Raw genomic sequence first — 26,047 nt, 5'->3', positions numbered from 1 at the left:
TCAATTACCTCGTGTGTAAAATGAGATTGATAACAGTATCCACCGTAAGGACTCTGAGGATTGAGATAATAATGCCTACAGAGAGCTCTTAAGACTCGAAGGCTAAAAGCTGCCTTGTTACCTGCCATGGCTACCACAGCGAGCCCCTGAACCCTTCGGCTCTCAACAGCTTGACCAGGCCACGCCCACTTCCTCTGGCGCGGGGGAAGGGCACTCTTTGCCCCGCCTCCCGCTCTCCAGCCGCATCCCTTCCGCTGGCCGGACGTCCGGTTTGCGTGCGCGCTCTCCAGCCCCGCCTGTGTGCAGGGAGCCAGCCAGTAAGCGCCGCGGAGATTGGGCCCGCGCCGGAGGCTGAGGCCGAGTCAGAGCCCCGGTAGGTAGCGGTGCGCGGGCTACCGGAGCCGCCGGCGCCGGGAGGTGGCGGCCGAGCCGGGGTCGGCCGGGGACAGCCGCGCTTCCTTCCGCCTCCCGCGCCAGGCTCGGGCCGGGGTCTGGGAGCGCGAGGCGACCACCGGGACGCGGGATCGTGCGCCTCGCCTAAGCTGAGCGTGCGCGCCTTTTTGTTTTTGAAGCACATATTGTGTAGCTGACCCTGGGGCAAACTAGCGTTTGTATCTCATCGTTTAGATAACAAACCTGCAGAACTGTTATTTACTTTGTATAGCCGAGCAAACCTGGAAGACTGTGCGATAGAAGATACTCTGTTACCTGAGGCTCTTTTGTTTGCTTATTGACAAAGGATCGATCTCACACTAACTCAGCTTGGCCTCCAACTTGTATGTATCTTCCCGCTGCAACTTCAAAGCCCGGTTATCTGCTTCCATTAAAATGGCAGAATAAGTTCTTTTGAAGGCGGGGCTGCTTGCATTCGAGGCAGAAGCATCTGAGTTCGAGGTTAATCTTGTCTACTTAGCTAGTTCCAGGGCTACATAGTGAGGCCGTGGCTTTTTAGACACATTCATGGGGAAAAAGTTCATGGGGAAAATTACGGAGATGAAATTTGTAAAATGTTTTAAACATGCAGTGCTGTTTCCAAAAAGAATGTCTGAAATCACTGATGACCAATTTCAGCAGCTTATTGCCTGGCCTAAGGGCAGCTCAAAGTTTGCAACTGCTTTGATGAAACAACTGATGTTTTTCATACTGACACAGTTGTTTATGCTCGGTTTGATAACGAAGAAAACATTCATGAGGAGTTACTGTTTTGTTGCTACTTAGGTCACACCGGAAGAAGCAGTTATCTTAAAAGTCGATACATTTTCCACAGTTGACCGTTTAGAGTGTAAAAAGATTGTATTGGTGCCTGTACAGATGGTGCTGGAGCAAAGATGGGGGAACATCTTGGATTTGTAGCAAAAGTTAAAACTAGTAGCAGTAGACAGCACTCTGACTCCCTGAATGTTCCCATGGGCACTTGTAGCCACAACTGTCTTTAGAGTGGTACCTCAAGATACTACCAAAATCATTAATTTCATTAAAAACTGTACCTATTTTCAAACCTTTATAAAGATATGGACTTATTACCACATACAGACAAGGTGGCTCTCAATAGGGTGAGATTTAAACAGATTATCATTGAAAGATGAAGTTTTTTATATATATCTTGAGACAGAATCTTACTGGGCACCACTGACTGGCCTGAAACTCACAGAGATCTGCCTGCCTTTGCCTCCCAAGTGGCAGAATTAAAAGTGCGTGCCACCAAGCCTGACTCTCTTTAAATTTTTTTTTTAGTTTTTAATAACTACATGATTAGAAGCATTTCATTACAGCTTTAATATATTCAGTAACACACCCCAGAGCAAGAATACATCTCTTTCATAAGAGGCTGTAAGTTTCTAGGTTCACTTTTTTGGTCTTTTTGAGACAGGGTCTCCCTGCAGCCCCAGCTGGCCTGGAACTCACTGTGTTGACCAAGGAGGCCTTGAACTCACAGAGCTCCGCCTGCCTCTGCTTCCCAAGTATTGGGACTACAGGTGCGCCATCACCATGCCCAGCTTCTCTTTAAATTTTTAATTCTAAAAAGCTATATTGAGTTGACAAACCATACTTAGTGGTTCATAAGTTATTATTATGTGCCATTTGAAGTTCAGTTTCCAGGGCTGCAGAAGTGGCTCAGCAGGCAAAAGCAGTTGCTGCAAACATGAAGACCTGAGTTTGAATCCTAAGCACCTATGTAAAAAGCTAGGCATGGCTGTGTATGCCCAGTACTATGGCAGGTGAGTGGGCCTGGATTTGTTTTCATCTTTAGTAAGTGGCAAATTTTAAACAAAAAGGGGGTGGGGCTGGAGAGATGGCTCAGTGGTTAAGAGCACTTGTTGCCCTTTCAGAGGACCCAAGCTCTGTTCCCAGCACCTACATGTTGGTTCATAACTGCCTATAAAGCCAGGTCCAAGGGCTCCAACACCCTCTTCTGGTCTCCGAGCATACCATACACATGTGACATACACATAAAAATAAAATAACTGTAGGGAGGGAGAAATGGCTTAGCACAGGCTGTCAAAGAAAGATGCTTTCTGCCAAGCCTAACAATGTGAATTCAAAACCTGAGACCCACATGCTGAGAAGACAGAATGGATTCCTGCCAGTAATCCTCCAGTCTTTACACACATGTTATGTGGCACTGTGAACACAAAACACACAATAAATGAGCACCCAGGTTTGATTCCCAGCACCCACATGGTGGCTAACAACTGTCTGTAACTGCAGTCCCAGGGGAATCCAATGCTGTCTTCTGATTTCCCCAGGCATTGCACAACAGGGGTACACTGACATTCAGGCAATACACTAATACACATAAAATAATAAAATATTAAACAATAAAAGGTTTTAAAATTATAAAGAGATGATAAAATTATATGTATACCAAAGAGCTGTTTTAAAAGAAATTTGTTTTATTATCAATAAAGTTTTGATTATATGCCCTGGATTGCATACACATTTCTCTGGCAACAATAGGTTACTAGTGGAAAAAGAATACTAGCATAGGTCTGGAGAAACGGATAAAAGGTTGGAGATTACGTTGATGAATAGGAATGGGTAGGCCCATTAGGGTGATTTTTGTCCTGCCAGAGCCCTAGATTCCCACCAAATTGTCTTATGTCTGTCTACAGCAGAGAGTGAATCTGAACTGGGTTTAAAGGGCTTGGTGATGTCTTGGTACCTGTAATGCACAGAGAAAAGAATAGGGCTCTGTGGCAGAGGGAAGTCAGCAGACTTTGGGAAAGAAAAATGATCCAGTTTTTATCTGACATTTGAAATCTCACATCCTTTATTTGCTTTTCTTTTTAAGTTATCTTTCTTTTTATTTTATTTAAAACAGGGTCTCATGTAGCACAGGCTAGCTTACAACTCCTGATCTTTCGGCCTTTGTCTCCCAAGTGTTGGTATTAGAGACTTGTGTTACTGTGATTTTTGTCCTGCCAGAGCCCTAGATTCCCACCAAATTGTCTTATGTCTGTCTACAGCAGAGAGTGAATCTGAACTGGGTTTAAAGGGCTTGGTGATGTCTTGGTACCTGTAATGCACAGAGAAAAGAATAGGGCTCTGTGGCAGAGGGAAGTCAGCAGACTTTGGGAAAGAAAAATGATCCAGTTTTTATCTGACATTTGAAATCTCACATCCTTTATGTTCTTTTCTTTTTAAGTTATCTTTCTTTTTATTTTATTTAAAACAGGGTCTCATGTAGCACAGGCTAGCTTACAACTCCTGATCTTTCGGCCTTTGTCTCCCAAGTGTTGGTATTAGAGACTTGTGTTATTTTTTTTGAGACAGGGTCTCCCTGTAGCCCCAGCTGGCCTAGAACTCACCTTGTAGACCAGGCTGGTTTTGAATGCACAGAGATCCGCCTGGCTCTGCCTCCCAAGTGCTGGGATTAAAGGCATGCGCCACTGCATTTGAAAACTTTTAATTTTGATAATCATTAAATAAAAATTTTTATTTGAAATGCTCCTTTTAAAATACTTTTTAAAAAGAATTTAAAATGGGGGGTGGTGGTATGTGCATGTATGTTATGGTGCACATGTGCAGGCCAGAGAACAACTTTGTGAAGGTGATTCTTCCACCTTTTCGAGGTTTCTAGGGATCAAATTCAGGTCACTAGGTCTGAATGGCAAGTGCCTTTACTGCCTGAGTCATCTCTCCAGCCACCCCCTCCTTTTTTTTTTTTAAAGAGACAGAGTTCCACTATGTAGCCCTGGCCCTAGCTGTTACTATGTAGCTGATATTTGCCTCCTACTGCTAGGAATGCTGGGATTGGCCAGAACTCTTTTTTAATTTTTTTAAGTACATGTATCCATATATATCATATATGCTGGTGACTCAATGCAGAGTGCTTGCCTAGCATGTGTGAGGCCTTGGGCTCAGTCCTCAGCACCAACACATAAGTAGAATAAGCAGAACTATTGTTGTTTTTAATTGCTGAAAATACTGAAAAAGTTTCTCCATGTGAACTAAGTACAAAGAACTGAAGCCAGGCCTGGTGGTACATGCCTGTAATATACTCTTACACATACGTCCACCATTTGGGACTCTGAGGAGGAGGACTGATACATGTTCAATGGCAGTTTGAGCCACATATGCAAGATTCTATCTGAAAAATAAATAAGCCACAGAAATTGAAGGTGTTTTGTTGCAGTCATATTACTCAATTCTTTGACTGTTCCCTGAGTTATGAGCCAGAAAATGACAGTGGTAAGTAATTTATTGAAGATCTGTTGGTCGGTAGTTTCTGAACCTCCTCTAACTTTGCAAAATAATGGTTTGGAAACCACCTGCCCTTATGAAGCAAGGATGCCTTCATAGTTATCATAAGTAGTCACATTCTCAGCATGAAAACGGACATTTTAGCCGGGCATGGTGGCACACACCTTTAATCCCAGCACTCTGGAGGTAGAGGCAGGCAGATCTCTGTGAGTTCAAGGCCAACTGGGGCTACAGGAAGACCCTATCTCAAAAAGACCAAGAAAATAAAACTGATATTTTAGTTGCTCCTTTTGCATTCAGGGGAGTTGTACACAATAGCAGTGTATTTTTGTAAGACTTTCTGGTTTGTTTGGTTTTTTTTTTGGTCTTTTTGAGACAGGATCTCCCTGTAGCCCCAGCTGTCCTGGAACTCACTATGTAGACCAGGCTGGCCCTGAACTCATAGCAATCCCTTTGCCTCCTGAGTGCTGGGATTAAAGGCGTGTGCCACCACGCCCGGCAAACACCATATTTTTTAAATTTTATGTGTATGAATGTATTGCCTGCATGTCTGTAAGTGCACCAATGTCTTAAAATGCCCGATAAATCAGGATAGAGCATCAGATTCCCCTGGAACTGGAGTTACAGATGGTTATTAGCCATCATATGGATGCTGGGACTTGAACCTGGGACTTCTGCAAGAGCAACCGTGCTCTTAACTGCTGAGCCAACTCTCCAGCCCCTGAGTTTTCTTTTCATTTTATTTTTTAAGACGGGGTCTCGGGGCTGTAGAGATGGCTCAGTGGTTAAGAACACTGGTTGTTCTTGTGGAAGACCCGGGTTCGAACCAGCACCCAACATGGCTGCTAACAACTGTCTGTAACTCCAGTCCCAGGGGATCAGACAGCCTCTTCTGACCTTCTACCCCAGTAACCATCCTTTATATGTATAAACCATTTTTATATAATAAACTGAATTGAGTATAACCTGTGATAAATGCTATTTTACACAACTCAAACCCAAATTGTGCTAAATAGTATAGAAATTTGTTCCTGCAGATGTTTTAGTATCCCTTGCTCTCAAAAATTTTATTTGTGCCTCCATAGGTACTTTGATATTAGTGTCAAAAGTAAAGCTATCAGCTGAGCATGGTGGTACACATATTTAATCCAGCACTCAGAGGTGCAGACAGGCAAATCTCAAAACCAAAACAAGGAGCTGGAGAGATGGTTCAGCGATTAAGAGCGCTGACTGCTCTTGCAGAGGACCTGGATTGAATTCCCAGCATCTACGTGGCAGCTGATCTGTAACTAGTTCCAGGGGAATATGACTCTCTTCTGATCTCCTTTAGGCATTTCACCACTCGGGTGCCTTTACATACATGCAGGCAATACACTCATACACATAAAAATAATAAATAAAATTTTTCTAAAAAAACAACAGAAAAGTAAGGCTATCTTCTGGTTTGCCTTTATTTCTTTATTCCTAGATAAAGTTAGTGCTGGGACTGGAGAGATGGCTAAGCGGTTAAGAACACTGGTTGTTCTTGCAGAAGGCCCGGGTTCGAATACCAGCACCCACATGGCAGATAACAACTGTCCGTAACTCCAGTCCCAGGGGATCCGACAGCCTCTTCTGACCTCCTCGGGCATTGCACTACACGGGTGCATTTACCTACATTCAGGCAATACACGCATACACATAAAATAAAAATAACAAATTAAAAAAAAGAAAAAAAAAGACAGGGTCTCATTATGTAGCCTCTGAGGACCTGGAACTAGATATGTAGACCAAGCTGTCCTCAAACTCACGGAGATACCTGCCTCTGCCTCTCAAGTGCTGGGATTAAAGGCGTGCATACTATACCTGACCCTTAATGATGTTTTTTTTAATGAAATTCAAGTAAACAGCTTAAGCAGCAATTTTAAAAATCAGACATTCTAATGTAATACAATCCAAAGGTAAAAATGATTTGATACTTACATGCTAAGGAATGGTGGTAGAGAAATAATAAAACTTCATTTTATGTAAGGCGCTTTATAAAAGAAACACCTCAGGTTCATTTTTAAACTAAATTTTGACCATTGCACATTATAATCCTTTTACTGTTGCCAAATTTTTGCTATCCCCACATTTAATTTTACAACTGCATATGGGTTCTGACCTACTGTTTAAGCAGCTCAGTTCTTGGGGCTGGAGAGATGGCTCAGCGGTTCTTGCAGAGGATGCAGGTTTGATTCCCAGCACTCACATGGTGGCTAACAACCATCTATAACTCCAGTTCCAGGCAGTCTGATGCCTTCTAACCTATATGGACATTGCACGACACAGGTGCACTTACATACGTGCAGACAGTACACTCATACACAAAAACTAAAAGCGATTTTAAAAATGAAGCTTTGTTCTAAGTGTACAGCGGCAGATGACAATAAACACAGGTGTGTAGTATTTTGGGTGGTGATAAGTCAGTAAGTTCTGTGAAGAGAGGTGAATCAGACTAGAGGGAAAAGCAGTGCGCTATTCTATATATTTGGGGACAGTGTTTCTGATAGGACAGGTAGAGAGAATTGAGTGGTGCAGTCCTCTGGTGAGGGGTATTTTTTAAAATGTTGACTCTGTGATATGTGTATTGTGTGTGGTGCGGGTGTGTGTATATAATGTGTGTGAGAGGGCAAACATGCTACATTATGCTCAGAACTGTTGTGAGTTTCCTACCTTGGGTTCTGGGGATTATCAAACCCAGGTCATCAGGCCCTTTTACCTGCTGAGCCGGCTTACCTGGGGGAGTGTTTTCTGTGCTGGGGAGCTGCAGGTCTACAGTAGAGGTAGTAGATGCTCAGCATGGTTGGGGAGCCACCTAGGGGGAAAGTGGTAGGAAATGCTTGGTGGGGAGTAGCCTGTGTCCATGTCAGGCCTGTGAAGGACTCTGCAAGGTCTTGGCTCTTACAGAGTGAGATGGAAGTTCCCGAAGGGTTTTGAGCAGAGAGTTGACCTGAAGTGACACCCTAGCTGAGCCATCAGGTTCAGTCCTCGGAACCCATGGTGGTAGAACAAGAAACCGACTCCCAGAAGTTGTCGTCCTACCTCTATACTCCAGCCATGGCAATGTGTGCACCCACATTCAACACACATAACACACACACAATATTAATAAAATAAATTTTTAAAAAATGCTAAAAGGCTGCTGTTAGGAACAGGCTATTGGGAGACAAAGGTGGCAGCAAGGACAACCCAGAGGCTACTACAGCGATCCAGGATCAAGATAAGGGTGGTCCAGAAGGTTCTGAAGATGGAGGTGGAGTTGGCAGGGTACATGTAGACTGGGTGGAAGGTATGAGAGAAGATGGAGAGTGAGGTTTTGCCCTAAGCAAATAAGTTGGTCTCTCCCTGTCCATTCCCCTCTTAGCTCATTTATTTCCCCCCTTTTTCTCTTGTCTCTTGGTTTTTCACAGGGTCTTAATGTAGCCATGTTGACCTTGAACTCCTGATCCTCCTGCCTCCAAGTGCTGAGATTATAGGCCCCTGTGCCCAGGTTTTTGTTTGTTTCCTTTTGCTTTTATCTCACTCTATAACTCAACCTGGAGCTCTGAGATCCTCCTGCTTCAGCCTTCAAGTGTTGGGGTTACCAGTGTGAGCTACCATGCCTGGCTCTGTTTCATTTTTGAAACATAGTGTCTGTCTGTCTGTCCCTCCTTCCCTCCCCCTCTTAAGAAAGTCTTGTTACCCAGGCTCCCTGAGCAAGTGGAAGGCTACATGGCTCAGTTTGGGGGAGTAAATTGCAGTGACTGTGGCATCACACAGAATTGGAAACATAAGGTGGCCACAACCTTTGTCCCCTCATTTAATTCTGACAAGACTCCTGTGCAAAGTTATTACTAATCCCATTTTGTGCTCAAGTAAAGGGAGGTTCTGAATGCTAGGGAAATTGCCCAAGGCCACATAACAAGTTAAGGGACAGAGTTCCCAAGGTCCTGAGAGTGAGCCTTCCCTTTGTCCCTTTTTCTGCAGGTATGTCAGCCCAGTGCACACCCCCTTCCTTCCCTACATGCTCCCTGGAATGCTGGCTTGTGTTGAAGGAGTACTCCAGCATAGGAGAGACTGCCCTCCCTTCCCTTGGTGTGGCCAAGGGAAGAAGGAAAGGGAACTGACTCCAACCCCCCTCCTGCCACTCCCTCCAGATAACTGGCAGCTGAGGAAGTGGGGACTTAATAGACCTAGCAGAAAAGAACTGAGATTCAGAGGTTTAAACAGCAAACTCTCACCAATAATGAAAGATTAGGAGTGGGAAAACTGTTTAAAAATAGCACTTAATAGTTAACTGGGAAACAATATATTTTTGCAGCCATTGGTTCCACAAGAAAATAATTGGGTCCCAAGGCAGAAATGACTTGTTTTCATGAATGATTATATTGATCATTGGAGGAAAATGGATACATCCCCTTTGGAAGGCAATTCAAAGGAGTAGTGGCCATCTGGCCTGACATGGCCAGTGTGACATCCTGAGAAGTGAGCAGCAAGCTAATGAGCAGCCCCAGCCTGGCCTATGCAAGCAGGTTTGGGGCTGCTGGTGGGAAATGTGAAGCAAAAAGAACAGTGCCTCCACTTCAGTCTTCAGCTCTCCCCGGGGAAGAGTGGCCATTCAGGTATCCCTTCCTTGTTCTGTGTAACCCATTGGGGGCTTTTTTTTTTTTTTTTTTTTTCCCCCCTGGAAATGATTTGCCAGCAGCAAGCACCATGCTCTAACAACATAAAAGGCAGACTAAGGCTGGGCATGGTGGCACACGCCTTTAATTCCCACACTCTGAAGGCAGAGGCAGGCAGATCTCTGTGAGTTCTAGGCTACTCTGGTCTACATAGTGAGTTCTGAGTTCCAGACCAGCTGGGGCTAACAGGGAAAAAAAAAAAAAAAAAAAAAAAAAAAAAAAAAAAAAAAGGCAGACTGAGAGACTAGCCTCTGGTTTGCTGCAAACAGGGCAGTGTGACCCCAGGTGTTTCCCCTCTCTTTCCCTGGTCATTTTCTCTGTCCATAGTTAATCAAACTCTGAGCTGAGTGTGGTTGCACATACATGTGATCCCAGCATGCCAAACTGGAACAGGAGGATAGCTGCATATCTCAGAAAAACAAATGAGAATCTTTCCCTTTAATAGAGTAGTGGGTGCCCTTAGTTCCATTTTACATATAAGAAACTGAGTCAGAGAAAGAAATTCAAGTCCCTGGGCTGGAGAGATGGCTCAGTGCTTGAGAGCACTTGACTGCCCTTGCAGAGGACCTGGGTTTGATTCCCAGCACCCACATGGCAGCTATGAACTGTCCTTAACTCCACTTCCAGGGGAATCTGAAGCCCTCTTCTGACTTCCACAGCATTGCATAACATGGGTGCACTCACATATATGTAGACAATACACTCATACACATAAAAGTAATAAAATATTTAAGAAATATATTAAGGACAAAAAAATCAAGTCCCACCTGTTAAGTAAGACTGGAGACAGGTATAAATAAAAATGGTTTATGGGGGACTGGAGAGATGACTCAGTGGTTTAGAGCACTGGCTGCTCTTCCAGAGGACCCGGGTTCAAATCCCAGCACCCACATGCTAACTAACAATCATCTGTAACTGCCTTTAATTCTAGCACTCTGGAGGCAGAGACAGATGGAGGAGCTCTGTGAGTTTCAGGCCAGCAATGGCTACACAATGAGACCATGCCTACAGACATTTAAATAGGGGGGTGACCACACCAACCAACAAAAGCAAAAGTACAAAGCATGGTGAATACAAGGAATGGAAAGTGAACGGACTAGCAAGCAGTGTTGGGAGCTTGATGTGGGTTCAGATGAGGCTGCTCTGGGAAGACTGACTTACCCATTTGCTGCTTTCAGGCTTTGTGTAGAGAGATCTCTTTGGTCCTTCATCCAGAACAATAATCCCCATCACTTCTGGTACCATTCCCATTTTCACCATCATGTCAACTCCAGCTTTTTTGCCCAGTGCCTAGGGTCAGGTTGGTTGACAAGTGGATACAGGATAGAGACCTTGAGATTGGAAAGAGACAGCATGTTCAGAGACTGAAGGAGACCTGTTGTGACTAGCACAGGACATGAAGGGGGTGACTGAGGAGGTCTTCAGACCCTGGAGAACCTCTGTGAGGGATTGGAACGGGGGTAAGAAGGCAGTGAAGGTTTTTAGTAGAGGAGAGGCATCAGATGGTGCTTTAAGTTGTCATCTCAAGCTAAGTAGGGACTGTAGAGTCAGATGAGAAGGTGCAGTGCAGGCCTGTGGAGGTTGAACAGCAGTGAGGCTTTTGTCTGGGGGCCTGTGAGACAACCTGCTCATTTTTGCTAAAGAGAAACCAGAGGAAAGTTCCAAGGGAATTCTTCCCAAATGTCCTTTGTTTTCTCTGGGCTGCTGGGGCCCAAGAGGGAAAAACAGAGGGCATTTTGGAGCAGCTCAATGAAAAGATCCACCGTTTTATGGAGGACAATAGATTGGACCCACCTCTCAAGGTCTTTGGGCTCACAGCAGATGTGGGGTGTAGGTGCTGCCTGTCTCCAAGCCCTTGTTTGCCCTTTTCTTTTCACCAGTCCCTTACCCCTGCCATGGAGAGTGAGAGAGAAAAAAAAACACTGAATGTGCCTCTCCTGGGATCAGAGTCCTGCTTTTCTACCAGCCCTACCTAGGCTGGTGAAGCCCATTGCTTGGATTAGTTCCAGGCACCAGTTTCCATTTTCCTTCACAGGAAAAAGCTCTGAAAATAGCCTTTGGTGTTTCAGGGGACGAGATCCAGGCCTCAGGGCCCATAAGATAGTTCAGTAGGTAGAGGTGCTTGCTGCCAAGCCTGATGACCCTGGGACCCACATGGGGAAGGAGAGAATGAACTCCCTCAAGTTCTCTAACCTCCGCACACAGACACACACATACACACACACAAAATGTGATTTAAAAAAAGATCAGGCCTCCATCGGTCATGGCATTCCTTAGGTCACCAGATGAGTATTTCTTGGCTGATTTCAGGAGAGAAAGAAATCACCTGACATACCCTTCCCCAGGATCTGCCACTATGTTGGCCCCAGAACCCCAGCCCTTTATTTATACAGGCTTGGGGACAGGCCCAGAGCAGGCAAGGCCTTTGGGGCTCCACTGTTTCTCATTTTCAGAGCACTTGCGGTCCAGTGTGATAAGACAGCTCCTTGCAGACACACAGGTCATTTTACAAGTTCAGCCTCAACTGCAGACCACTTTGTGGTTTAGCCAGTACTTGTTTCTGTTTAGGGGCTGGGTAGAGCCTGGCTTCTGCTTCTGTACCTTTTTTGAAAGTTTTGTAGAGGATTTAGATTTAGGTAGGTTTAAGAGTGGCTCGGAGGCTCTGCCTCTGTCGGTGGTAGTGGAATAGGGAAATGAAGCAGATTCTGGAAAATGATGACTTGCTTGGCAACAGAGGTTATTAAAGGTGGCCGTTTGTCCTTGTGTGTTTGGGGGAGCTATCAACAGGTTTGGGTGGTACTTGAATGCAGTCTGGAACAAGCCCTGGTTTCTCCCTTGTTAGGCTTTGAGAAGACAGCTGGCCCTTGATTCAGCTTCCTCTCTTAGAAGAGCCAGATTTATGCATTGCCTAGAGTAAGAAGGGTCTGTTAGACCAGGCTGGGGCCAGCACCATTTAACTGAGCCCGATCCTCCATCAGCACTCTGTTCTTCCCAGCTGTTTGATTTGTTCTTATCTGTCTCCGGTTTTCCCAAGAGTCAAGACCTGTGGTTTCCGTTGGTTGCCTGAGAGGTCCCTAGCACATTGCTGCAAAGCACAGAAGAGCTTACTCAACAGCTGGTGAGAGAATGAGTCACTGAGGGGCTTGCTGGACAGGAGCAGCTGGTACTTACCCATTCCCTTCAAGCCAGCAGCCCAGAGCCTCCCCAAGCACATCTCCTAACTCTTCCCTTGGCCTTCCTCATATAGGCAAAGTGGACTCTGTCTCTTTCCACAGATGGAAGTCCAAAGCACTGAGAAGGGTAGCTATTCATTAGGTTGCCCCAGGAGCCTGCAGCTTGCATCTGTGTCCTGGGCACTGTATGCAAGCCCCCTTGCTCCCTTTCTTCAGAAGGAAAACAGTATGATAAGAAATCAGCAACTAGGTAAGGTGCACACACTGTAATCCCAGTACTTGGGAGGCTGGGGCAGGAGGATCAGGAGTTCAACTCTATAGTTAAGTTCAAGGCTAGCCACTTTTTCTGAGCACATTGAAGCCTGAGTTCTAGACTGGATGCTAAGAATTCTGCGTTCTGTCAAGCATACACCAATAGCTGTGGCCTGGGCAGGTCCTTTCCCCATCTTGATCCTCACCATCCACTGCTGTAAATGAAGAGTTAGGCTCTCTCCTGAGCCCTACCATTCATCAGAACTGTTCAGGCTGCTTCATTCTCAGATATGCAGTTCTATTCACTGGAGGGGTCTGGGCACCTGTAGGGATAGGTTGAGGTCAGCTTGGCCAGACGGTCTTCCATGTCCCTTCAGCTGAATCTGGCACAGTTGGGTGACTATGACTATGGCTTCCCTGTGGAAAAGTGTCTCTTTCCCTTTTGTTCAAGTCCCACTCCCTGCCTCCCTTTAGACTGGTATTTAGCAAAAGAGAAGCAGACCCTCTGCTTTAGAACAGAGCTTTTTTTGTCATTGAAATAGGGTCTCCCTGTTGCCCCACCTGGCCTGGCACTTGCTATGTATACCAGGCTGGTGTCAATCTCACAGAAATCTGCCTTCCTCTGCCTCCTGAGTGCTAAGATTAAAGGCATGGGCCACCATGCCTGGCTAGAGCAGGGCTTCTTAAAATACTATTATCAAAACCCCTTTTCAGGACTGGAGGGATAGCTAAGCTGTTAAAGGCTCAGGCTAACAACAATAACACCCCCCCCCAAAAAAAAACCAAACAAAAACAAAAACCCTTTTCACCAGAATAATTTTTATGTAACTGAATACATAGGTATATGAAAAATAAATACAGATATTCAAATCAATCATTTATTAATAATCAAATTTATTTTAAGGACCAGCAAGATGGCTTGCCAGGTAAAGGTAATTAAAACACTTGTTGGGTATACATATGATTTTACTATTTATTAAGCGTTGAAGCAAATTTATATGCCAGTAAAAATGGATGTGCTTGCCAGGAGTGGTGGCACGTGTCTTTAGTCCCAGCACTCGGTAGGTAGAGGCAGGTGGATCTTTGTGAGTTCAAGGCCAGCCTGGTCTATATAGCAAGTTCCAGGCCAGCTGGGGCTACAGGGAGACCCTGTCTCAAAAAGACCAAAAAGTAAAATAAAATAAAATAAAATAAAATAAAATAAAATAAATGGATGTACTCATTTAATTTTTCATAAAGAATTAAATCTTTTTTTGTTGTTTGTTTTTTTTGAGATAGGGTCTTGTGTAGACTATGCTAGCATCAAACTTACACTGGGTCCTCTTGCCTCTGGAATGCATTACCTCATCAGACAAGAATTAAATCGTGGGCTGGGCGTGGTAGCACATGCCTTTACCAGTACTCAGGAGGCCGAGGCAGGTGAATCTCTGAGTTTGAGGTCAGCTACATAGGGTCAGAATTAAATCTTGGTTGAATATTTGATACTACAGAAAATAGATCATCTTCACTGCTTTTCAGAGTTGATCAGTGCTTTGATTTTTATGAGCATCAGTGTAGGGAAGACCAGACAAAAACAGTATAGGCAGAAGTGTGTTTAGGGCTATTTCAGGTATTGTTGGAAATTCTGTCCTAATTCTAAGCCCAAATTCATTTAATGACCTTTCTTTTACAAAACTCAAATTAGCAACTCAAGCAACTTTTTTGGGGGTAGGAGGGTCTTTTTTTTTTTTTTTTATTTTTTTGAGACAGGGTTTCCCTGTAGCCCCAGCTGTCCTGGAACTCACTATGTAGACCAGGCTGGCCTCAAACTCACAAAGATCCACCTGCCTCTGCCTCCCAAGTGCTAGGATAAAAGGTGTGCGCCACCACGTCTGGCTATTTCATGATTTTTAAAACTACATTTATTTAGTTTTAAAAATATTTTTATTCTTTAGGAATTTCATACAATGTATTTTTTAAATATTTTATTTATTATTTTATGTGTATGTGTGTATTGCCTGCATGTAGGTAAGTGCACCCGTGTCGTGCAATGCCCTCGGAGGACAGAAGAGGCTGTTGGATCCCCTGGGACTGGAGTTACGGACCGTTGTTAGCTGCCATGTGGGTGCTGGGATTCAAACCCGGGTCTTCTGCAAGAACATTCAGTGTTCTTAACTGCTGAGCCATCTCTCCAGCCCCTCATAATACAATGTATTTTAATCTTAACATCCCAAATCCACCCCACCTCTACCCCTCCATCCTTCTCTTTTATATTTTTATTTGTGTGGGGACCCACAGAGGCCAGAGGAGGGTGTTGGAACTGGAGTTATAAGCAGTTGTGAGCTGCCTGATATGAACACGAGGAACTGAACTTGGGTCCCCTGGAAAAACAGCAAGTGCTCTTAACATCTGAGCCATCTCTCTGCCCCCCTCCCTTTTTTCTTTTTCTTTTTCTTTTTTTTGGGGGGGGGTCTTTTTGAGACAGAGTCTCCCTGTAGCCCCAGCTGACGTGGAACTCTATGTAGACCAGGCTGGCCTTTTGAACTCACATAGATACGCCTGCTTCTGCCTCCAGGGTGCTGGGACTAAAGGAGTACACCACCATGCCCAGCGTTTATTTATTATATTTATTTTATGTGTATGAGTGTATTGCCTGCATGTAAGTCTGCATGTATGTGAGTGTTGTACAGTGCTGCAGAGGTCAGAGAGGGCTTCAGATACCCCTGGAACTGGAGTTAAGGATGGTTTGTAGCTGCCATGTGGGTACTGGGAATCGAACCCAGGTCCTCTGCCAGAGCAGTCAGTGCTCTTAACCGCTGAACCATCTCTCCAGCCCCATCTTTTCTTTTTTTTAAATAGCCCATCGAGTCCAGTTTGTGTCATTCATATATACTCCTGGGTGTGGAGCCAGTTACATTTCTTTTTATTTATGTATGTGTGATTGGTTGCATGCACAGGTCAGGATGGATGTGTGGAGGTTAGAGGATAACTTTTGGGAGTCAGTTCTCCTTCCACATATGGGTTCCAGGGATTGAAATCTGGTGGTTAGGCTTGGCAGCAAGCAACCTTACCTACTGAGCCATCTCATAGATGTCCTCCAACCCTGTTTGTTTGTTTGTTTTTATTTGATACAGGGTCTCACTGTGTAGTCCCAGGCTGACCTGGAACTCACCACATAGCCCAGGCTGGCCTTGAACCTGCAGTAATCTTCCTGCCTTCAGCCTCCTGAGTACTGGGATTATAGGGTTGTACCACCATGCCAAGCTTAAAAGCTGTGTTTGAAGGACAGCATCAGAAAAAGGGGATTCAGGCATTCATGCTACGTTCTCTATATAGCAAAGCTTCAGCTAAGCGACCCAAGGTTCTCCTTTTACAGTTGACCCTGTCCTTAACTCTTATTGGAAGAGAAACCACATAGGGGTGACTCCATCTTCAGAGAGATTAACTTTTTCTTTGGTCTTTTTTTTTTTTTTTTGGTCTTTTTGAGATAGGGTCTCCCTGGAACTCACTATGTAGACCAGGCTGTCCTTGAACTCACAGAGAGCCACCTGCCTCTGCCTCCTGAGTACAATGAAAGGTGAGTGCACCATCACACCTGGCTGAGAGATTAACTTTTAAATGGTGTCATACCTTAGTTAGGTCTCTGGATACCAAGTCTCTTTGTGGTAGATATTCTCCTCTCTGTGCTTCTGGCCCCTTGAGAGGGAATGAGCCCAGGCAGATGTAAATGTCTAGATTGGTTCCTTGCCACTCTGGCACACATCTGCTTAGTCCATACCTAAGTGGCCCCCTCCCCTGTTGTTTGATGTGTCATCAGGGGGAGGCAAGCTCATTTTAATACAAGTACAGGTAGTGTAATTAGGTCAGCAAATCTGCAGTTTAACAAAAACTGGTCCTGACAGATTTCAGGTCCTACTGAGGAAGGATATAAACACAAATAACTAAAAATGTAATTAAATAATTTAAAGAAGCTGAAAAGCCAGGCATGGTGGCACACACCTTTAATCCCAGCACTCATGAGGCAGAGTCAGGCTGATCTCTGTGAGTTCAAGGATAGCCTGGTCTACATAGTGTTCCAGACCTGCTGGGGCTTCAGGGAGAGCCTGCCTCAAAAAGACCAAAATAATGAATGTAAGGACACTGAGAATGGTGGTATAAGTTTGTAATCCCAGATACTCTGAAGGCTAAATCAGGAGAATAGGAAGTTCAAGGCCTGCCTGGGCAGCTTAATGAGCCCTTGGGGGTATAATTTATTGGTACAGTGCTTGCCTAGCATGAACAAGACCCTAAAGTTCAGTTCCCGTCATCACACACCGATACACATATAATACTGTAGGGTTTATTCTCAGAAACAGCCCCAGAACTCTGCAAGGTTAGGGCTTGACCCTGCCCAGCCTGCTCTGCTCCCCTCCTCTAGCCTTTGGTGGTCCAGTGCTGACAAGGCTTGTGTGTCTCTTGACAGCAGATCCTTCTGGTGTTGCTGTGGTAGAGTGATTGGCAAGTGTGCCCTACTGTCCAGTGATTCTCAGCTCCTGGCTCCTAGTCTGGCTGACCTCTCTTTTTCCTGGGAAGATGTTCCTGGTGGGCCTAACAGGAGGCATTGCCTCAGGCAAGAGCTCTGTCATCCAGGTCTTCCAGCAGCTGGGCTGTGCCGTGATTGATGTGGATGTTATTGCCCGCCATGGTGAGTTAGAAGGGGACGGATTATACACAGCAGCTCCCCTGGGCTTCCTTTCTTCCATGAGCCCCCCCCCCCCCGTTTTTTAATTTTCATTTTATATGTATGCATGTATTGCCTGTATGTAGGTAAGTGCACCCATGACCTACTGGCGGAGGTCAGAAGAGGCTGCCGGATCCCTTGGGACTGGAGTTATGGACAGTTGTTAGCTGCCATGTGGGTGCTGGGATTCGAACCCAGGTCTTCTGCAAGAACAACCAGTGTTTTTAACCACTGAACCATCTCTCCAGCCCCAGCCCCTTCTTTTTATAAGTCTCTTTGGGGCCTTCAAGGACAGGGAGGCTTTCTGGCCCAGTTTTCTATCTGCTCCATCTTGTCCTTGAGACTCTTCTCACTCAACTCCATCACTAGCCTGAGGGATTCTGTGAACACTGCTTTTTCCCTGCATTTTTGTTTTTGCTCCAACTGAAAGAAGCAGCCTTGGGTTCCCCCATCAGTATATTTCTGGTCACTTGGATTTTTCTGACTGGTTTAGAGATTCTGGAGTGACCCAGCTTCTTTATACTGTAGTTGTCCAGCCAGGATACCCTGCCCACCGGCGGATTGTAGAAGCCTTTGGCACTGAGGTCTTGCTGGAAAATGGTGACATCAACCGCAAGGTCCTGGGAGACCTGATCTTTAACCAGCCTGACCGGCGGCAGCTGCTCAATTCTATTACCCACCCTGAAATCCGCAAGGAAATGATGAAGGAGACCTTCAAGTACTTCCTCCGAGGTGAGACCCTGGTCTTGGGAACTGAAGGGAACATAGCCCCTCCTTGTAGAACAGGAACTTTTTTCTGGAGGGTGGGGGAAGCTGGTCATGCAGGCTTCTGAGTTCGAAGTGCTTATTGGCACTCCCATGTCTGAAGGGAGAGGTGGGAGGGCAGAGAGGCTGGCCTAGGCCCAAGGAGACCTTCCTACTAGCCTTTGATATGTGTAGCCTCTAACCTGGGCCTCTGAGTAGAAGGCCTAGAGACCAAGTTTCCCATCATTCATGATGTGGAGACTTGAATTCCTAGAGAGTACTGGGGCCCTTTTTGGCTTTCTTCTGTAACCAGGGCCAGGTCCCTCATCCTTCATGCCTCAGATTCTATGTACAGAGTAAGGAACCTCCCCCCAACCTTTCTTCCTCTGGCTAGTACTTCCCTCAATAAAAAGAGGTGACAAGAGGGCTGGAGAGATGGCTCAGCAGTTAAGAGCACTGACTGCTCTTGCAGTGGACCCAGATTCAATTCCTAGCACCCACATGCCAGCTAACAACCATCTGTAATTCCAGTTCCAGGGGATCAGATGCCCTGTTCTGGCCTCCAAGGGCATTGCACAACATAGGTGCACCTACTTACATGCAAGCAATACACTCATACACATTAAATAAAAATAAATAAAATATTTTTTAAAAAAAGAGGGTGATAGGCATCCAGGCTGTTGACCCCCTCCTACCTTTTCATCCCTAAAGCTTCAGAAAGTCTGGAGCTGGCTCCTAGCACCTCTTGCTGTTTGTCCTAGTGGCACCTTACCAATGCCTTCTCTTCTTCCTCTCAAGAAAAGTCTGGACTCTGCCTTTGTCCTCCTCCTGTGTCTGCCAGTCCCTCCCCCGCACCCTCCCCCCCAAAGCCTTCTGCTTTTCATTCCTGCCCTTTGCATTTGCTCCCAGGCCAGCTCCAAGTACATCTGCAAGGCTGCGAGGCGCCAGTGGCTTTCCCCTTCTGAAATGAAGCATTGGATAATGTCACCAGCTCCAAAGCTTTCCCACTGTGTCATCCACCCAGCCTCCCCACCTCCCTAACCACCATTGCTTAAATAAAAGCCAGAAATCTTTTCAGCTCGATAAGGTGAAAAATGGGGACGACAGCTGTGGCTTCCAGAGTCCCAGTTTCTCCCTGATGAGTATAACAGATACAACTGTCAAAGTTGGTATAATCAAACGTCAGATAAGATCACCAGCTGTTGGGGAGGTCTCTGCGTAGGCAGGCGGATATCTTAATAGAGTCAGGATAGTTTGCAGGGCTTATCAAGCAGGAGGGATGTGACAGCTGAATAGCCCTTTACCAGTGAACCAGAGAGCTGGCCACCAGCTCCCAAGAGAGCCTCGAGAAAGGACAGTGAAAGGAGGAGGGAGTGACTGTAGTGGAGCAGGGAAGGAAGATAAGAGGTCCAGGGAGGATCTGGTCTTTTCTCTGGCTCTGACCTGGGGAGGGTAAAATGGGTGGAGAGCCTCAGTGCTAGCCTCCCTCCTCCTCAGAACAATAGTAACAACAGTTGTGATTTAGGGGACATAGTTAGGGGCTAGGGTGGTGCTCATTTAATCTTTCCCATCATCCTGTGAAGTAGGTATTCCTTTCACTCATTACAGAGGTGAGTTTGTTAAGGTCTTGTGGTCACGTGGGGCTGTTAAATGCTGCAAACCAAGACTTGTCAGCAGAGCTCACTCCTCATCAACTCTTAGGCTTCCTAAGCCACAGGTCTTGAGGATCAGGAACTCCAGCAGCTGGGGTTGTCACCCCTATCGCCTGTATCACATTGAATACTGACTTCCAGTGTCACCCTTGAATTGGTGTGGTATGTGTGGTTCTGTGGTTGTGTTTAGAATGAGATACCCATCCAGGCCAGGGGTCTCTAGGCAGCAGCACCTGTCCTTACTGTAATGTCCTGCACCCTTCCAACTTTGTTCATCCATTCAGGGGACAAAGAGAAGCAGATGTGCACAGAGTCTGCAGGGACGTGCCCACTTACAGTGAGCAAGGGCACCGCCTTCATCCTGCCTTGATTTGGGGAGGGCCAGTGTCTTTTTTCCATTGAAAGAATCCTGTAGTGTTAATCTGAACCACCCACGCTGCTTCTGCTGCAAGAGGCAGCCTCTTAACTTTGGAGTAGCTGCTGCCGATCTGGAATGGTACAGGTCTCTCATGCAGAGCTGCAGAGGTAGTCATGGGACCATGCCTAGACCTGGCTCCCAGGAAGGAACCTCTGCTTTGGGGTTTTTTTTTTGAGCTGGTATGAAATAGGGCAGAAAAGTCTATTACTCCCAGAAACTCTACCCCGTCTCCCACAAGTCTGGCTGTGTCTTGTCCCAGCTCAGAACTAACTTTCAGAGTTGGAGATCAAGGTCTGCCCTGACAGCCTGATCAACTTGGCCACACTGTGGTCCCAACCTCCACTGGGTCTCCTAGCTCCTTGTGCTCTGCTGGTTCTCACTCTGGAACTTGTAGAACGCCTTACCTCACCTCTTTTCAACAATCAGCATCTTCCCTGCTTTTCAAAGCCAGTGCAAATGCCAGCCCTTCTCCAAGGTCTTCCCTGATCAGCCAGCCAGAAGTGATTTTCTGCAGTCTTCTGTGCTGAATGGCATTGGAACTGGCTGGCACTCAGGGTATATCTGTCCCTGGAAGATCTCCCATCTGCTGGGGCACTCTACATAGGGGCTAGTCATAAGCATCCCTCCTGGTGCCCTTGCAGAATTGAATTTGGGTGTTTTCCATCCTCTCTCCAGGATACCGCTACGTGATTCTGGATATCCCCCTCCTGTTTGAGACCAAGAAGCTGCTCAAGTACATGAAGCACACGGTGGTAGTGTACTGGTAAGTGAGGCATGGTCTGGCTGACTGGGGGGAAAGGAGGACACTTAGAATAAGGTCTACCTGGAAAACATGACTTTGCCCCTTTCCCATGGAGTGGCAAAGGCACACAGTGGTGCCTAAGCCTGTAGAAACCAGCTTTTGTACCAGATCCTGATACACCTGGGGCAGGTATGAAAAGTGAGGAGCCCTAGGTCTCTCTAGTGTTTGGGAATAGCTCCCTCTGCTGGCCTCTGGAGACACTTTAGTCAGCTCTCTGGCTGTCTTGTTACTCACTGACTCCCTCCTGAGAGCACTTCACAGCTTCCCAGACAACTCCTGTGCTTACTGCTTCACTCTCCCACTTTCAGCATGAAGTACTCAGGGCAGAGAGGGACACTTCTGAGTTACAGAGGGAAAATTGAAATGGGGGCAGCTGTAGAATTTGTCTAGGCTCACCCATTGGCAGTACTGAACAGAGCTTTGTGGACACAGTTGTCAGAAGCCCCCTAAGGAAGCTCTATTCTCCGAATCCCTCAAGGCATAAAGCAAACCAGAATCTAGGTTTGGCAAACAGGAGACTCAAACTGCCAGGGAATGAGTCAAGCCCCTGCGGGTGAGAGTAGATGAGGCTGCAGGGTGTCTCTGCTTCCCAGAAACTTCCTAGGTGTCGCCCACAAGTACAGCAGACACATAGATGGGCTTTGGTTCTGCAGGTATTTTGAGCACAAGGTGGTTCTCAAGAGAATAATGTGGGAAGCTCCTGGCACACTGGAGGTGGAGCCTGGAATGCTTAGTGCTCTGAGCTTCGCCTTGTCCTTCTCTCAAGTCTCCCATGGACTGTCATTTCAAACTTAATCTGAATCCCCTGGGCCTAGTGTGGGGAGGCAAGTATCTTCTCAGCCCTCCCACTGGGCTGTGCTTTTCCATGTGAACTTTCAACCTCTCCTTTTTGTTTTTGTTTCATTTTGTGGTGCTGAAGATGGAACCCAAGACCTTGAACATATTAAGCAAGTGCTGTAATAACTAAGCTGTATCCACAGCCTCTCTGGGTTTTGTTCCTATTTGTGGAAAATATCAGCTGAAGCCAGGAGGGCCCTGTGAAGTCCTGGAATTCTCTTTACTTTACTAACACAAATGGAACTCTGTACCCAGGAATCCAAAAACAGAGGAACTAGATCTTGTGGTGTAGGTGAGGAAGCAGAACAGCCAGTTGCTTCTGCAGTTCCCGAGACACCATGCCCTCCCTTGCCACCTTCTCTACCAGCACATCTTTGAGATTTGTCTGTTTGTTAAGAGCAGAAATAATTGTGGATTCTGGCCAGAGAATGGGGCTTTGTTGGTGTGGTGCTGCCTGCTCTCCAGATCTTCAGTGCTGTGCTCCCCTTTAGGCAGAGGAGCTTTCACCAGAATCCTGGATTCCATTCTTGCCCCTTTCCAGCACAGGAGAGTTTATGTATGACTCTCTGGAGAGGTCAGTGGGATAGGTAATTATTTGCTTTTCTCCAAAAGGATCTACCTCGTGAACCATTCCTGGAGCATTTGAGACAATATGGAGCATTTTCTAAAAAGTGATTGTACTTCAACATGATACTGAATGTTTTTGAGGGGTTTCAAGTTGTGGAATAAGTGAGAAAAAACCTATAGCCACAAGTAGCATCCAACCTTCACTGTCATGGTCCTAGTTCTCAACACCACTAAGGGCTGTTGGTGGTTACTGCCTTTACACCCAGAGGGTCTCTGGTCTGCACCACACCTTTGGAAGGGAGTCCACTCCCACACAGCTGCAGGCCATCTTCATCCTCTTATAGGTTCCCCAGCCACAGACGTGTGCATTCCTAAGACTAGATGTGTTCCTATCCTTAAGTCTTGCTGGGAAAAGCTCTGCTACATCCTCTTTTTGCGGGGGAGGGGGGTCTTTTTGAGACAGGGTCTTCCTGTAGTCTCAGCTGGCTTGGAACTCACTATGTAGACCAGGCTGGCCTCGATCGATCTCACAGAGCTCTGCATGCCTCTGTCTCCTGAGTGCTGGGATTAAAGGCGTGTACCACCATGCCTGGCTAAAATATTTTTGTATGAGTGTGTTGCCTGAATATATGTTAAGTACACCCATGTTGTGCAATGCCCACAGAGGCCAGAGGAGTTAGAGCCCCTGGAACTGGAGTTACAAATGGTTGTTAGCCCCTGTGTGCATGCTGAGATCCAAATCCTGATCTTCTGCAAGAGCAGCCAGTGCTCTTAACCTCTGCACCATCTCTCCAGCTCCTATATCCTCTAATGAAGGAGGTTCATTTCCATGGAGCGGGGCTTTGTGTCTGGATTTGTTTACTGTATTTCTCAGGTCCAGAGAAGAGCTTGAATGGTCTATCTTTCTTCCCATTTTATAAAAGCAGAGAAAACTTAGACCAACTAGCAGTCAGAAAGAGCCAAATGGTAGAAAATAGCTGCAGTAGCCTGTTCCCCTCTGTTCCTGTTGGGAGTCTGGGTAGTTCAGAGTTAAAGGGTCCTAACAGAACCAATCACAGCTTCAAAGGGTGGCTCCTATGTGGCTGCAGGCAGGAGAGGGAGTTCCTGAGGAAGAATGCAGATGGTGATCTCAGAATGGGAAAGGGGGTCCTGTTCAGCCTCTTCTGCAGTGCTTAGTCCTGTCCCAAGATGGAGGGTCCATACTTTGAATCCTTGCTTCTCTTTTTGAAGTGCCTGTATATTACCTATCCCACTTCTTCAGTGGCATCAAGCACAGAGCAGTCATCTCAGTAGAGTCCTTTTTCCTTAAATGTTCAGGGGTGGGGTTTGGAACTGGGGAGAGGGTCATGTGATAGCTAGGGAGCTAGTTTGGATATTGCAGGTCCAGGCCCCCAGGAAGAAGCATTTTTGCTTCCTAGTGCAAGCTGTTCATTAAAAGTCACCTATGCGGGGCCTGGAGAAATGGCTCAGTGGTTAAGAACACTGACTGCTCTTGCAGAGGACCTGGGTTTGGTTCCCAGCACCCACATGGTGGTTAACAACTGTCTATAACTCCAGTTCCAGGAGAATCTGACACCCTCTTTTGACCTCTGTGGGCATTGCATGACACAAGTACACTTACATATATACAGACAATACACTCACACACATAAAATAAATAATAATTTTTTTTTTTTAAGAGTCACCCATACAGGGGTCCAGATGTAGTTGATTTCTAGGTGATCAAATCCTGTTATATTGAATCTGAGAAAACTCAGTTCTAGCAGCAAAGCAGAGATACACCAGGTGACAGAAAATTCCTCGTTGGTGTTGGGATAGCAGATGGCGCATAGACCTATCAGGTGGCTTACAAAGGGTGGATGAGGTAGGAGGGATCTAGTGAGCTTTTGGATTTCCCTTCCTGGCTGGGATTTCAAGTAGCCCAGAGCAGCACAGGATTTGAGGGAAGATGCTATCCCTAAGCAGCGTTTCAGACTGGGCCTGACCTAATGGCCCAATCCTGAATCTTGCTGTTGAGAAGGGAGACTTGGGTCTACAGTATATTTTTGCCCTGTCCTTAGCGACCGAGACACACAGCTGGCACGACTGATGAAGCGGAACAACCTGAACCGTGAAGATGCAGAGGCACGGATAAATGCCCAGCTGCCCCTAAAAGACAAGGCCCGCATGGCTAACCATGTTCTAGACAACTCCGGCGAGTGGAGCTTGACCAGACGCCAAGTCATCCTCTTGCATGCCAAGCTGGAACGCTCCATGGAGTACCTGCCACTGAGGCTCGGGGTCCTGACGGGTCTGGCAGGCATTGCCAGCCTCCTCTACCTGCTTACCCGCTACCTTCTGCCTTCCCCTTAGCTAGGTAATACACCAAGGCAGGAAGCCTTAGGTCTTCTCCTTGGAGGCCTAAGTCCGGTATCACATCCTTAACATTACACTCACTCTGAATCTGTAACTGGCCCCTGTGCTGGGCGAGTTCTTTGGAGTGTATCCTGTCTAGCTGAGGTGGCAAAAAGCAGCCCACTGTCAGTAGGTACCCCTGCCCACTCTCCCTCTGCCCCTTGTACCCTCTCCTGCCCCCTGCCCCCCAGTACCACCTACAGAACAGTATCCACAGTAGCAGGAAAGCAGCAGTTAGCAGTTTCTGTGACCCTTGCTGGTGGTTACAGCTATGTGGCCAACAGTTCCCTGGGCTTTAACCTTCTCTGAGCACCGGCTCCACCATGACCAAAACCTCCTTAGTAGACCACAGCAAATCCTTGTGGACTCAAGGGCTTCACTTTCAAACAGGGCTCTCTCCTGAGTTAAAACCTTCTGCCAGGGTGTAGTGTGAGTCCCCTCTGGGGGATGCTGTGGCCAAGCCAAAGCAGAGTTCTTAGGGGAAATCAGCTTCTCACGGGGCTTTCTTCGGCTTTCCTCAAAATTTACTCCTACCTCCCACCACTCTGCTGTCTCCTAGCCCTGTACTCTTGGTATTCCCCAGGCCCACATCTGTCTTACCTCTGTGCCTGCCCCTGAATCCTCTTTGCCCTGCAGTATCTTCCCCCTGCAAGTGGGCTGACCTGGCTTCAGCACCAGGCCCAGGCTGAGTTAGGTACTCTAGAATGTCACCCTCCCATGTTTTACTTTAATCCATGGTAGAATGGTCAGCCAGAACCTGATTGGTTTCTCCTAGACTGTGCACCTCTAGAGGACAGGGCTGGCTTGCTGACCTCTGTGCTCTGGTGTGTAGCCTGCTCACCATTGGTGCTCAATAAATTGTACTGGTCTAAAATGCCTACTGGGTTCTGTTTGACCTCTGCTCACACTGTGCCCCAGCAGGACTCCAGTCAGGTCCTGTGGGCCTGCCTCTGTAAGAGGTGGATGATGGTACTGGACAGCATCATGTCCATTTGCCCATGGCTCCGGGTTCCTTCTCAGTCCAATTAGACCAGTGCAGACATGAGCCTTCCCTACCAGTGCCTGCAGACCTGCTGATGTGTAGCTCTTGTTCCCAACAGCCTATTAAGGCCGAAAATGAGTG

At 46.5% G+C, this 26,047-nt stretch overlaps 1 protein-coding gene across 4 annotated transcripts; it reads left to right on the top strand.

Annotated features, from left to right (window-relative positions):
* The first annotated feature begins 234 nt into the window (after window positions 1–234).
* Dcakd (dephospho-CoA kinase domain containing) lies at window positions 235–25,801 on the top strand. Of its 4 annotated transcripts, XM_029566023.1 has the most exons (6): window positions 278–373; window positions 665–894; window positions 17,253–17,474; window positions 18,039–18,242; window positions 21,000–21,087; window positions 24,591–24,965. In XM_029566023.1, the coding sequence occupies exons 3-6, from the start codon at window positions 17,363–17,365 to the stop codon at window positions 24,880–24,882; spliced, it is 696 nt and encodes a 231-aa protein (XP_029421883.1). In that variant the 5' UTR covers window positions 278–373; window positions 665–894; window positions 17,253–17,362; the 3' UTR covers window positions 24,883–24,965. The 4 variants fall into 4 exon arrangements, with proteins under 4 accessions (XP_008836440.1, XP_008836442.1, XP_029421883.1 ...); XM_008838218.3 differs by lacking the exon at window positions 665–894 and having other exon boundaries at window positions 235–373; window positions 24,591–25,801; XM_008838220.3 differs by lacking the exon at window positions 665–894 and having other exon boundaries at window positions 241–373; window positions 17,256–17,474.
* Window positions 25,802–26,047: the final 246 nt, after the last annotated feature.

This window comes from Nannospalax galili, unplaced genomic scaffold, assembly GCF_000622305.1.
Source record: "Nannospalax galili isolate Female #2095 unplaced genomic scaffold, S.galili_v1.0 scaffold95, whole genome shotgun sequence".
NCBI classification, from domain to species: Eukaryota; Metazoa; Chordata; class Mammalia; order Rodentia; family Spalacidae; genus Nannospalax; species Nannospalax galili.
The sequence above is the reverse complement of the archived record's forward strand: the minus strand, read 5'-3'. Positions and strand labels throughout refer to the sequence as shown.

Excerpts from the sequence above, each read along its gene's own strand:
- Dcakd (XM_008838218.3), top strand. The coding sequence starts at position 17,363 with ATGTTCCTGGTGGGCCTAACAGGAGGCATTGCCTCAGGCAAGAGCTCT. Across the intron at positions 17,475-18,038 it reads GGATGTTATTGCCCGCCATG|TTGTCCAGCCAGGATACCCT; the intron begins GTGAGTTAGAAG and ends TTTATACTGTAG. Across the intron at positions 18,243-20,999 it reads CTTCAAGTACTTCCTCCGAG|GATACCGCTACGTGATTCTG; the intron begins GTGAGACCCTGG and ends TCCTCTCTCCAG.